At 41.2% G+C, this 14,653-nt stretch overlaps 1 protein-coding gene across 7 annotated transcripts in view; it reads right to left on the reverse strand.

Moving 5' to 3' along the window:
• Positions 1 to 14,653, reverse strand: part of slc12a5a (solute carrier family 12 member 5a) — a 138,216-nt gene that overhangs the window by 34,792 nt on the left and 88,771 nt on the right. For all 7 annotated transcript variants that reach the window (XM_086086701.1, XM_086086700.1, XM_086086702.1 and 4 more), the window contains exon 4: positions 3,688 to 3,834. In XM_086086701.1, coding sequence (XP_085942827.1) covers positions 3,688 to 3,834 — 147 coding nt within the window. The remainder of the gene's footprint in view (positions 1 to 3,687; positions 3,835 to 14,653) is intronic.

The following is a 14,653-nucleotide window of genomic DNA, read 5'->3' on the forward strand; positions in this document are numbered from 1 at the left end:
AACATCAGCAGGAGCCCACTCGCAGGGGGGGCGAGATGACATCCCGGCGGAGGGGCAAAATGGACTCTCAGGTGTCGGAAAGAGAGATCGTGACGACACGCACGCCGCGGCAGCCCGGGCTTGCTGGTGTGCTTTGGGGCGTGCCGGAGAAGGGATGGCTCGGGGAATCAAAAAGCCAGCGAGGAAATAATGAGAGCGCAAAATGAAAAAAGGCGTCCAGAAAATTGAGGAAGCGTACAAGTGAAAGGAGAAAAAAAGATTAAGCATTCGCATATAAATGAGCCCCCCCCCCACCCAACACCATCTCCAACCCCTCCTTCGCCACCGCATTCAGATTCAAGACCTGCAAGTAATGAGGACGACCACACAACAAACGGCCTTCCATCTAGGATATTAAACCTCATTGTGCGCAAGCCCGCTTTCATTATCTGCGAGAAAAATGTGCAAGCAAAGAGCCAGCCTCGTGTGTGCGTGTGTGTGCGTGTGTGTGCGTGTTCATAGCTAACCGCCAATTGTCACATCTATCAAGCGATAACGAATGCAGTTGGTTAAATGTCCAAAATGCAGGAGATGTAAAACGTGATGGGATGATGGAGGCCAAAAGACAAAAAAGGGGAAAAAAAGGCAACGTATGAAGAGAAGAATGTTTGGTAAAACAAGGAATCAATCGAAGGATTATGAGAATAAAGTTGAATGTTATGAATAAAAAAATTGGCCAAAGTCAAAACTATTATGAATTTATATTATGAGAAACAAATGCTATTCTGGCGTTCTAATTGTGCGAATACTGGAAGCATTCCCACATATGTTATTGTGATTTTCTCTTCACCACAAAATACTTCCGATTGACACCGTTCAAATTTGGCAAAACTTGCCTAAAAAAATTCACCCCTTTATCGTCTGTTCCCACATTACTTACAATTTAACGTTAAATATCAACTTTTCTTTATTGATTTTGAATGGGACTGACATTTTTTTTCTAAGTCCCACGTTCCACGCCAAAAATTCACGCCTCCCGGGTTCAAGTGTTCTTTTTATTCATCCGTCTTTCAACTACAATTAATACTTTGTCATTTTCACATCATTTATCTTTTAATTGACTTCATAAGCATTCAGCTATTAGCATTTAGCTTTCAGCATTCCCACAAAATTTATTAAAATAGTTGTTTTAAAATGTAAAAAAGGTGCAAATGTATAAATGTAAACAACTCAAAAATTAGTATTAATAATCTCTTTTTACGATTATGCTGAATTTGTAATTGTGGAGTGTGATAATTGCGATTGAATTCCGATTAATTGCACAGCTTAGTGTTGTATATTTTGTGGGAAAATGTCGTAATTTAACATGGAATATCAAGAATATTACAAGAATTACAAGAATAAAAGGCAAAAATGAATCATTTTACAGTCTTACTGTAGCATCAAGAATCTTGAAACCTAACTTTATTGTTCTTCTCATTTTGAACCAAATTATCTTATTCGTAACATATCGGCAGTGGCTGTTGTTAAAAAAAAAAAAAAAGTATTCTACCGGTCAATCAAAAGAGGGGGTCATGCTCTCAATGAGGCTTAACTGAGCCGCACGCTTTTACTCTTCATGTCCTGTGGATTTCACTATAGGGGATGGAGGTTGTGGGGGGGGGGGGGGGGGGTTAAATGGCTATGTGTACGCATGCATAGGAGCACACACGCACACTACAGCCCCCCCCGCCCTGAGGGCTGGGTGGTGATGTGTTATGTAAGGAGCACAGGAGTACAGAGAGATGGCGGGCGGGGGTCCTCGATCACCGTTCATGCTCAGGCTTATCACCCTGGGGCCTCTGCAATGATCTCAGCAGTGTGACTGATAAGAAGCACGCCTCTCCCAGCGTGCGCGTGCGTGCGCGCGCAGCGTGCGCGAGCGTGAGAGAACGAGAGATGGAGAGGAAATTTGAGTGCGTTTGTGTTGCTGTCAGTGCGAGCCAGCTCGGAGCTTGTTTTTCCTCTCTGTGCACACTGTTTTCATCACGCTTACAAGATCAATATAAACTGGGATGGATGGGAAGCAAATACGAGCGGCACGCAAATCGCGCTCGTGTGCAAATAGAAAAGCGGGGGAGGGAGAGGGGGGGGGCTGCAACGTCAAGAGCGTCACAATCGGGGGAAACGTATTGATGCTGTGCGCACACGTGTGTGTGTGTGTGTGTGTGTGTGTGTGTGTGTGTGTGTGTGTGTGTGTGTGTGTGTGTGTGTGTGTGTGTGTCCATGTGTGTGTGTAGGCTAGTTTGCCACGGTGGGGATTTGAGGGGGTTGTTCTATAAATACACCCGGCGCTGGAGGAGAATCTAGGCTGCTCACACACACACACCAGCACACACATATACACACACAAACGCGTACAAAGCGACACACATTTGCGCACACACGCCAACATACAGTCCTGACAAAATGCTCAGTGAAAGCGAAGAGAAGACACGCGAAAGCAAACCCCAAGAAGGAACAATTTTGATTTGGGTTGACATGTTTCAAGAAGGGCAAGCGCGGTGGGGCTAGTGGTTAGCATGTCAGTCCCGCAGTCAAAAAGGCTCAGGTTTGAATCTTGTGGAAATGCAAAAATATACATTTTTAATTATTTGAAGTAAGACCTGATCGATTAGTCGACCCGCCGTCATTTTTACCTTTATGTTCTCGAACCATTTACAGCATTGGTCTCAAATATATGGCCTACGGGCCAAAACTGGCCCATCAGGGGGTCCAATCTGGCCCGCAAGGACAGAACACAAATTGCAGTTTTTCACTCAAATAAACTGTCGCTAATTTTGTCCACTGGAGGGCGCACTTACTACTACTTAAATGACATTCTGAAATGTGACTCTTACTGAGGATTTCGTGCAAACATTTTGCGCTCATTTTTTTAAAGGAATTTTAGATTTTACTCTGCAATAAGACTGTATGTGTGAATAATTCCAGAAAGTATATATAATTATTTGCACCAACAGAAAATATTTTGACCAGTTGTTGGGGCTCCACAATTACAAAATCAGCATAATCGTATTAAAAAGAAAATATTATTAATGTGTACCTTTTTTTTAGATTTTAAAATAACAAATTTAATAAATTTGGTTTAATCCAAAAGGAACTTTCATAATTATAGTGTTTCAAAGAATTTTTGTACCAAAACATAAATGATGATGAAAAATAAATGTTGCACTCCAACATGAATAAATAAATATATTATAAATACATATTATTATAAATTCTGTTTGGTCCAAAAGGAACTTATATAATTATAGTGTTTCTATTTTTAAATGCTTAAACATGTTCTTGTTTTGTACCAAAAAATAAAATAAAATAAAAAATAATGATTTGAATAATCGTGATTTCAATTATTGCTAAAATAATCGTGATTATTCATTTTTCCATAATGGAGCAGCCCTACCAGTTGTTATTCAGAGCTTGTTATACTATGGATATACTGGACGAAAATGTGTTTGACACCCCTGATTTCAGCATTTGAACACAAGTAAGAATGCTTTCATTATTTATTATAAATAATGACCTAAATCTATTCAATAATCTTGTATCTTAAATACTGTAAAATAAAATGTGTTGATATGATGTCTATATCTTCCCCGGCAATTGTCTGGTGACCAGTCCAGGGTGGCCCCGCCCACTTCTCTCCCCAAAATACAGAAAGGAAGTTCTCACGGTGGTGCAGCACATGAAGACGATGACGAAGGTTCCGATGATTCCGCCGATGCCGACCAGCCAGGTCATCCTGAGGAAGAGGATGACGCCGAAGATGTTCTGGATGCAGGGCAGGTAGACGCCCATCAGCGTGCCAAGCTGGGGAGCCTGCAGGGGGACACAACAGTGGTGGGGTCAAAAAGAAGGCAAATATACAAAAAGAGAGAAAAATGATGGCAAACGCTTTTCTAGATTCGTGCTTCAACATTTTTCATTCTCGTTTCGGTACGACTTTATTGATAATTTTATCGTCACAAAATTCAAACTTTGTCAAATGAAATGAATTATTTTTGAAATATTTGGCTTGATTCTTGAGATTACCACTTATAAAACGAGAACTATTTTTTAAATAATATATAGGACATATTGATTCCCAATTTAAACTTTTTTTTTTTTTTATGTCAGACTTAAATTGTCATAATATTGAGACATGCGAGTAAATGTACGACTTTCCTGTCGTTAAGAATTTTATTCTTTATTCATAATGTTACAACTTTTTTTCTTGTTCATAATATACCACTTCACGCTATATTCTCGTCCTACTTGAATATTTTAAAATTACTACTCTATTCACGGAATGTATGATTTTATGACATTTCCTTATTCTTGCTAAATACATTATGTTTTTTGTAAAATTTATTTTTTTTCCTGTAAAATTCTGACTTTTTCCCCCCCACATAAAATATCATTTTATTCTTATAAGATTATGTTGATGCTCTTGGAAAAATGACAAGCTTCCTATAAAATATGATTTAAAAATTCTGACTTCTTTATTAAAATTGAATTTATTCTCACAATACTGTAAACGTATTCATGCAAAATAATCACATTTTTTAAATGTTTTTTTTTTTAAATGTCACTACAGCCGTACGTTTTTAATAATTTTGTATGAGTTTATCTTCCCAAAAATAACTGGAATTTTCTTGTAAAAAGTGACTTTTAGTTTGAAAGAACAGACTGATTTTCACCACCTATTGTGATTATACATTACATATCTTGTTTAGTCTGCAGGAACCTCCAGGCCAGCTAAAACAAAACAAAACAAAAACAAACAAAAACATTTTTTATTGTGGAGCGTATTGATGTTTATCACACCTTCCAAATACCTCAAAGGAAAACATTTTCAAAGCTGTTGGCACCAAATCAATGTTCTTTGTCCTCCATTTTCATTTCATTCCAAGCTGCTCGCACTCGCTGCAAGGCTGTAATTAACCACTCAGATTGTTCGATTGACGGGTCCTTGTGGAGGGGAGGTGGAGGGGGACGGGGGGGGGGGGGGGGGGGTCAATATATGGACTCTTAACACACATCAGCAGTCAGGTGTTGGCCTGTATCGCGCTACATAAAAAAATGTGCCGCAGATGCACAATGCAGCTCATGAGGAGGTCGGGTTGGATTTTTGCTTTAAGTAAATGTGAGCTTCTACTGAAATATCAAAGAGGATGAATGTGCTATTTTTAGACTCTTTATTCAAATTAAAAGCAGATTTGAGGGGGGAAAAAAATGCTGTGACACAGGCAGGTGAGGAGGTGTATCTATTGTTAGGCTTTGAGAAAAGGAAATCAAGTGTGTCTTTGACATGTCAAGAATACAAAATAGTGAGGAATCACTGCAGTTGATTATTTTTTTATGTGCTGCAAAAGATGAAGAAATGTGACATCACAGTAGATTCACTGGTGACAAAAATTCAGGTAGCACTTTGTTCAATTGGGGTAAATTACATTCCATTTTACAGAATTTATTCAACTTAAAGGGGAAGTAATCCCCCCCCCCGAATAAATAAATAAATACATAAATATATATTTTTTACAATAATATGTTATATGTGACCTCACTAGTCTCGACATAACATTCTGATTAATGTTACATTTGTGGAATAAGATTTAAGCAGCAAAACTCAGCCATTCATTTTAAAATCCATCACAAGGGGCGGCCATTTTGCCACTTACCGTCGACTGAAGATGACATCGCAGTTGCTCAGGTCTCAGGTAACAACCAATCACAGCTCAGCTTCAGAAAACAGGTGAGCTGCAATTGGTTGTTACCTGAGACCTGAGCAACTGTGATGTCATCTTCAGTCGACGGTAAGTGGCAAAATGGCCGCCCCCTGAGATGGATAAAAACGGCTGGATTTAGCTTCATAACTCATATTCGACAAATGTAATATTAATCCGAATGTCATGTTTATTAGACTTGTGAGGTCACATACAGTATAAGATATTATTGTCAAGAAAGGTTGATTTCCACTTTAAAGAAAATATGCTACAGTAAAAACATACACTTAACGTCGACTAACCTCGGATAAACTTAGCTCTTCTGTCACACACAAAGGTCTTCCCACAGTCATATTTCATTATTATTATTGAGTCACATTTTGAATAATGAATAAACGTTCCGGCTCGACGAGAGGCCGGCAGACAGAGAGCTTCCCGTGTTGCACAAGATGTGCAAATACGGTTAATAGAGAAGGCTTACGTGAAGTCTGAGAAGAGGATACGTGGCTCCATGTCCACAAACAGATTTGGCGAACGACTACATGATTGAAAGGACGCGACGATACGGCGAAATAGTCGCTAACAAATTGAACACTTGTGAATGCATTGAATCAGCGAGCTTGTTGGGAAGGAGGGACACGCGCGCTTATCAAAAGTGCTGCTTTTCTATTTTATTTCAATTGGTGTTTCATTTGCGGACAGCGGACTGCAGTTCTGTTCACACACACGCACCCCCCCCCCCCACACACACACACACAAAATCGGCTTGGTGAGCGGGCCGGGAGCTAGCAGCAGCAGCAGCGGCGATGATTTCCCGTGGGAGCTAGCCACCGTGAGCGCAGGGAGGGCAGGCTGCTGCACAGCCACAGGTAGGCCAGCAGGGCACCGCTGAGCAAGCTGCGAGGCAACAGCTGCCCACCGAGGGGGGGGGGGGGTGTTGTAGTCAGACCGCAGAATGGATGGCTCAGGTGGGTTAGATGTGCACCCTTTGATAAATTTGCCAAATCGCACTTCCTCACGCTCTGTCTCTCGCCACTAGCCTCGCACCAAACGGCACTTCCATGTACACTTCGAATAAGACTCACTTCCATCAAGCGCGATGGTCCAGTTTGGTGTCATTTCCACAGGTGAGTGTTAAATTTACTATTCAAATATTACAGGTTGCAGAGGTGTTGCACAGTGTAAACATTTGTGCGGGATTACAAAAAAATATATATTGTATGCGGTTGACGGATTGTTCAGGGGTCAGATGGTTTGTAGGTAGAGTTTTATTTTATTTTTTTAAAAGTCTTGGTGTTCTGGCTATGACGTCCCTGTGGACTGTGGCGAACTGAACTAAACCGTGGGTGAAAACGAGGCTTTTATTACCTTAAAAATGTTGGAAATTTGAGTGTTTCCCATTTTTGCATTTTCCTCTCCTCTGGGAAGGGCAAAACGTTGGCCTTTTTGTCCATTCATCCAGAAGAACCTTCATTTTTGTTCATCCCAAAAGGTGTTCGACAGCCTCGAGCTTTTGACTTGTTCCTTATCAAGCATTCAAGCATGCTTTTAAGGATCTTGGTTTCACAAAAAAAGGACATGCCACCAAACTGCAAGCATACCATTTGTCTGGTATATCTTTTGAAATAAGATGCAGAGGGCAAGCTAACTCAAGTAGCTCGTACCAACTCGTGATTAATTCACTGATTGTTGTCAGTTTTGCGTGGAAACAAGCTACCGTAAACAATCTGTAATTCTCTGCCCAAGAACAGCTGATTTTCCAAAACGGGAGCACCCGATCTGTTTCAAGTCCATTGCTCGGCTGAACTCGGTGTTAACCACGTCATGTATTTTCAAATTACAACTATCGAGCTGACCATTTTGGGCTCAGATCAATGACAGGAATGAACTCTTAACACAGTCCAGACCACAAGATAATCACTTGGGAAAAAACCTTTATGAGACAGAGAATCAGGCCTTTGTTGAATTTGATCACGAGAAGGGGAAAATTCTCAAACAAAGACAACAGGCGTCATAGCACGATGAAAGTTTTTCCCCATCTGGTTTATAACCTCTAATAAACATAGATGTCTCCTATTTTTTAATTTTTAATTTTAATTTTGGTCACACACCTTGCAGGCCAACAGTCTTGCTTCCTTTTTTTTTTTTTTTTTTTTTCTTTTTTTCTTTAACAGTCTTGCTTCCTATTTGCCTGTGGACAATCGAGCCAAATGCAGAAACCAGCACTGTTGACAACCTGAGTCCAATAAACAGATATTGTGGCGAACTCCCTTATCCTTGCTACACCCCGAGGTAAAGAGGAAATGGAGGCCGACAATGGACGATTATTTACATCTCCGGGGCGACGGAGTCGACGTTCCAGAAAGCCAGGATGGAACGAGTTCCGTCACCTTAATGACTTCTTATGGGATTATTCCTGCCTGGAATCTACCGGAGGCCCACTGCTTGGATCTCGTAGATATGTGGAAGTAACACCCATGCGGGCACACTCACGTTGGATTTCCAATTTGCGCGGAGGGAAGAGGATGTAATTAAATGACGAAGGAATTAAACGGAATGGAGGTAGGGGGGAGATGGGGGGGGTGTGGGGGGTTAGCGTGGGCGAGCTTGTAATGCCGCCGCCACGCTCGGCTGGACAAACAGGAGTCGATAGAACAAATGTGTCCCTGCTCAGGTGTGCTGAATTATTAAAGAGATGGCGAGAAGAGAGGCCGGCCAACCTCAAGCAGACCCCCCCATCCCATTATCACCCCCATAACCTCACGCCGGTGTGATCCAAAGCTGAATGTCCTACGCGGCGCTATTGACTTTTGAGTATAATCATGTAAGTTTAAACTTTAAAGACAATTTGTTTTCAAAATGTACGGATTCCGAGCTAACCCGTCACCGCGCGCGCAGCTGCGCGGAAGCTTTTGCCGCCTTCACAAATCCACAAATTCAGGTCAGCTGTAAACCCGCAAGGAGAAATCTGAGCGAATAATGTGTTCACCTGGCCAACAGAAACTTTTGCAATGAAACAAAGGACATCTGCAGGGAAACGATTTATGATGCATCTTGACAATGAGGTCATTAGGAAAGTAAGCAATGGAAGCTAGTTGAAAAGATGGCAGCAAACTTGCAAAAATGATAACTGGATCATTTTGACTGAAAAAACTATGGAAACTTGTAATATCCATGCAAGACCAGTAGTTGGTGACATCATTTTGTAAAGAGTTCTCCGCCCAGGAATTGATTGAAGATGTATAACGCGATACCAAAAATCACGGTTTGTGCCTTGGTTTTGACTTTTGTGATCCTTTGCTGTCACCGTCAGTACTTAATCTCTCCTGTCCTGTTTGTGGGGGCGCTAAACCCTAAATGGTGGTCGGCAGAAGCAGTGGCGAAGAACTGGTGCCGAGACACTTTTGGCGAAGAACAGTCGGCAAGTTTTCACTGTCACTCACATGCTGAATATCGTAATATATCACTGAGAAATTTTCTGACAATATATTAAATATCGTAGACATCGTGATATTATCGTTATTGCGGGCCACATATCGTCACAGTATCGAATCGTGAGTTACCCGTATCGTCCCACCCCTAATTTCGATAAGAGAAAGCTATGGCCTGACTAAATGAAGGTCCTCACCTCACTCCAAATTGGGGACTTTATTAAAAATCCATGAATAGGTGAATTTGCAAATTCTAAATAGGTATGGCAATGCTGTAATTCGAGTGTCTGAAGCTGTAGTACAATGCTCGCGAGTTGAGAGCTATGCATTATTTCTCCGATGAGTAAGGTGAACATGTAGGCCAAAGAAGAAGACCTGCAAAAAATGGGGAGCAAGGCATATAAACAATTGATGATTTAAAAGATTTAAAATCCATGTTAAAAGGCTCAGCTTGCTGAATGTTTCATGATGACTGAAACACTCTGACATTTTTGGGGTTAGTTTTGGTGACATAAGATCTCGGTAAACTGCAGAGTAACCATTGCGTCTCCTAAAGAGGGAACTACTTTTATGCCTGGGAACAAGGTTTATCACATGGTAGGCTAAATGATTAATGCGGTCCAAGGGGGGGTTCGGATTTCCGCTCTTACGTTGTGGCAACCCAGATTAGTGCGGAAGTCGGAACATGTTGTAATCATAACAGTTACAGTAGATCTTTCTTTGTGAAAGCACTTCTAAGTCACGCGCCGTGTTCTTAAACGAGTTCACTGCATAGCATTTGTAACCTCAAAATATCATTCAGCTGTCCCAAGCCAGGCTCAATTTAGCTCCTCCCAGACATGCAAAGTGTATCTCTCCGTCGAGATATATCACATCAACATACTTCCTTGATACCAATTCCCATTTAGCCAGGGCTTCGTTGCGCACTCAAAAAAACATTGGTGAGTTTTTCAGGGAATAGCTGTGGATAGGTTACACAGAAAAAATGTAAATCCATCCATCCATCCATTTTCTGTACCGCTTGTCCTCACAAGGGTCGCGGGGGTTGCTGGAGCCTATCCCAGCTGGCTTCGGGCAGTAGGCGGGGTACACCCTGAACTGGTTGCCAGCCAATCGCAGGGCACACAGAGACGAACAACCATACTCACAATCGCACCTATGGACAATTTGGAGTGTCCAATTCACCTGCCATGCATGTTTTTGGAATGTGGGAGGAAACCGGAGTACCCGGAGAAAACCCACGCAAGCACGGGGAGAACATGCAAACTCCACCCAGGAAGGCCGAAGCCCGGACTTGATCTCACAACCTTTGCACTGGGAGGCGGACGTGCTAACCAGTCAGCCACCGTGCCGCCACAGAAAAAATGTAAATAGGTAAATTTGCAAACCGTATATATATGCGATAGATATCGGTACTGTTGTCAACCGAGGACCCCCTTTCATGAAAAATCAACATGTTAATCAATGCTGATAACAAGCATTTGGCTCGAGGCCCACCGTGTATGAAACAATAATCCCATGAGGCCGTCGAGAGGACAATAAGTGCGCTGTGAAATGTCAGTTTAGCGGCCAACACAGCTCGGACATCGACCACCGCGCGTAACAGGAAGTGACATTAATCAAGATAGATGCTCGTGAAAGGCTGATGATGGGAATGCTGATCCCATGCACTGGACTAATAAGCGGGAGGGGCGGCGGTGGATGTGTGTCCGCGCACGTGTGTGTGTGTATGCATGAGCGGGGGGGTGGGGGTGCGGGGGCGTGGGGGTGATTAGAGCACGGCAATAAAACACAGTGAAGGGAAATGGCATTAATGTGGGAGAACATGGAGGCTGTAAAAAGATGGGGCGGAGAGCTCATGGAATGACGTCCGAGCGCTGGACTAGAAGATTATATACACAAGTGGACATTATGGAGCAAATCATTTTTTTAAGGCTGTCGTATCTTTATGACAATGTGTGAGCGGATTTAGCCGCTGTAACATATGCTCACTAAACACATCATTAGGTCCAGCTATACAGTCTAAGATTGCACCCAGAATGTTGAAATATAATTATAGCTACACTATATGTTGAAATCATTGGGTCCCAAGAACGTATAAAGATGTTCTATTTTAAGTGTTTTAAGTGTCCCAAAGACATTTGTTTTAATGTTTTTTTTATGCTAGAGCATTTGATGCAGCCTCTGAATTGCAGAGAACGGGTGAAGCAATGGTAGTAATTACAAAAAAAACGGCCAGCAGGTGGCAGCAGAGTATAAGAGATCAGCCAGGGCCATGTTGCAAACAAGCTCATTTACCCACAGTTCTAAACAGATCTGTGAATACTGTAATGATGAAACTTAGCTATATTCTAATGCTAATTGCTTTAAAACGGAAACAGATAGAAATATACTTTTTTCTCCTGAAGAAAGAAGAGCCTAATTTTTTTGGGGGGTAGGTTCCATATTTTTATAGCAATAAAACACAATATTCCGTGGGCCTTGCAAAATCAGTCAAAACCCAGTAAAACCGCCAGGAACGAAGGGGGTTGCTTCAGTGAAAATGGCTGGGAGTGAATGTGTTAATTTCGTCATATTGATTACAATATATACAACTGTCCCCAAAAAATATTTTTTTTATTTTTATTTTTTTACACAGAATCTAAACACTTAAAGTAATGTATTTAAAAATAAAATTTTATGCATGATAATTTTGTGGAATAAAAAGTGAAGTACTAGACACAAATCTACACAGTATTTAGTTTTTTAAATCTATAATTATTATTATTATAACAATATGATTAAAATATAGAGGAACCTCGAGTGACGAATGACCCTTATTAAAAAATGTTCAAGTTACATATATTTTTTCAAGTTACTGTAAAGCTGCCTCTAGTTACGTATATGTTTGCAAAACGTCTGAGTTCATTTTTATTTTAATGCTTCAAAGTATTTAAATTCATCTCCAGAGTTAACACTTACATTTTCACAGCCTGGACATATATGTACATATTTCTAATATACTTATAATTCTACTATTTGTTCAATAATTAATATTATCCAATATATTGTACATTTTTGTATGCATTCCATTTGTGTGCGATCCGAGCCGAAAGATTTCAGTGGTCAGCACATAGATTGTATACATTTCTGTTTCACTTTTGTTTTCAAACCTATTTCAGTCTGAGAACCAGATACCTTAAAATAAGGCCGGTATTGGCCCGGTACAATCCCTGGTATCGGTGTTCACTTTGAATGTAGTCAGTTTGTTTCAGGAACTGTAACTAGCATCATTGATTTTGAGTAGGTCATGGGGCTGTTTTCGTGCATTTCTATGTCCTAACGTACAAGTTTGTATGCTCCAAATCACAGGCCAGTTTGCGCGTGAACTTGCCCGACCTCCAGACAGCTCCCTCATGTCACACGACAAGCAATCTGCTAATCTCGCCTTTCACACTGCGACACAAAGAAAAGCCATCTCTCTCTCCCCTCCAGGCTGGGCCCCCCCTCCCCGGGGGGAGCTGATGATGAGGGAGATGGAGAGCGGAGGGAGAAATGGAGAGGGAAGGTGATCGGCCGGGGAAAGTGAGCGAGAGAGAGAGAGAGAGAGAGAGAGAGAGCGATAAACCACGACAGGCCGCTTTAATGAAAAGCCACTCGTGGCGATGGAGAGATTGGCGGTGGAATGGGCCGCTGATTGGCGGATCCGCAGAAGTGGAGCATGAATGCTAATTAATGCATTGGTAAGGTTGGGGTGACAATTGAGATTAGATTTGTGCATAGGCTTTATGGACCTGAGGAAAAAACTAAACAAAGTAGGTCATAAATTAATTTTTTTCATGTTATGTATAATTATTTTATGCATTAAAAACAAATTAATAATAATAATAATAATACCAACAACATGCTAAAACAAATATTACACATTTCTTGATAAAGTAAACGCTACATGGGCCGTATTTAAAGAACGTATGTAGCCTGCGGGACATAATTTGCCCACCTGATTTACACTAAATGACAATTTAACCCTATAAAACCTGAACCATGAAATATATGTGAGAAAATTATGATTCGTTGTAAGTAGAGTATTTATTGGTCCTTTTGAACAAACACACCCCAACATTTTGGGGGATAAAAAAAAAGAAAAAGAAGAAGACTGATTTGTGTCATATTTGATACATCCAGTCACAATGCTTTACATTTATACATTTATAACTATAAAAAATATAATAATAAACAGACATAAACATTTTAGTATTTCCAAAAAATGTGATTTTGCAAGGTTGCTGGAAAAGCCATCAGCTGGGTGATACTGCCCTCTAATGGATTATCCGTGCAATGCACGTATCAGATCATATACGTCAGGGTATTAATGGGGGAAAAAAATATTATACTCATGAAATAGAGGGATCAAAATGTCATGTATTTTATATGATACCTTTGGCTTTATAGGGTTAAATGGCTGATTCACTCAAATATACCGGATACATGCACTGTGAATATTCTTGATGCAGCAGAACTCTCTACAGTGAGCCTTAAATACAGCATAGCCTGAGTGAATACTTTTCTCACTCCCTGGGGCTTTGCATCTGGCTTGCTGCGGAATTGAAAACAGCAATTCAATTTGCCCAACGGCGTCTACATCTTGCCTTTTACTAAACTGAATTGCAATGGTTTCGATTGAATCAGGCAGAATCAGGCCCCGTGCAGCCATTTATTTTCTAAAGCGCTTATCCTGTTCAGGGTCACAGGTGAAATGGGGACTATTCCAGCTAACTTTTGATGACGTAAACCCTGGATTGGTCGCAGGTCAATCGCAGGGCACACGTAGACACATTGTCAATTTTCTATAGCGCATGTCCGTATTAGGCTCATGGGTGAACTAGAGATGATCCCATCTGACTTCTGGAGTTGCAATACTCCCTGGACTGGTCGCCAGTCAATCACAGCATCAATCAATGCATTTTTGATAGCGCTTGTCCTCGGCTGATGTCCCAGACAGGCACGTCTAAAGACGTCATTGGATTCAAGGTGAGGAGTGAAAGTGTCGCGGCACGTGAGAAGTGACATGTGACGAGAAAGGAAAACATCATGGGGACACTGATGAAGCAACTGGGCAGATAAGACGGGTCAAAGGTGGCAAAAGAAAACTGTCAGGCTGTCACCATCGCAAGTCCAAACCACGTCCCTGTTTGTTATCTTGCTTTGTCACGGTGGCTGGAAATGCATCCGGCGAACAAAGTCCCTGAGAAGATAAAACTCTTTCCTGACAGAAATCGTGCTGGATAATGTGACGGCGACTCATTAGTGAGTGACATTTAAGATGCGACACGGTAACACAAACCGGGGATTTGAATGCCAACTGAAAACAATTGACGGCTTCTAAAGTACTGGGGATTCTTTCTTTTTTTTTCTCATCCCCAGCTGCTCCACAGTTGTTGTTTTTTAACTATTCACTACGAAAACGAATCAAGATTGAATATGTCAAATCAAGGTAATATTATGCTTGTTCTTTTGTTTCTC

This window comes from Leptonotus elevatus, chromosome 10, assembly GCF_054856555.1.
Source record: "Leptonotus elevatus isolate MCC_2025b chromosome 10, RoL_Lele_1.0, whole genome shotgun sequence".
In the NCBI taxonomy this organism is placed as follows: Eukaryota; Metazoa; Chordata; class Actinopteri; order Syngnathiformes; family Syngnathidae; genus Leptonotus; species Leptonotus elevatus.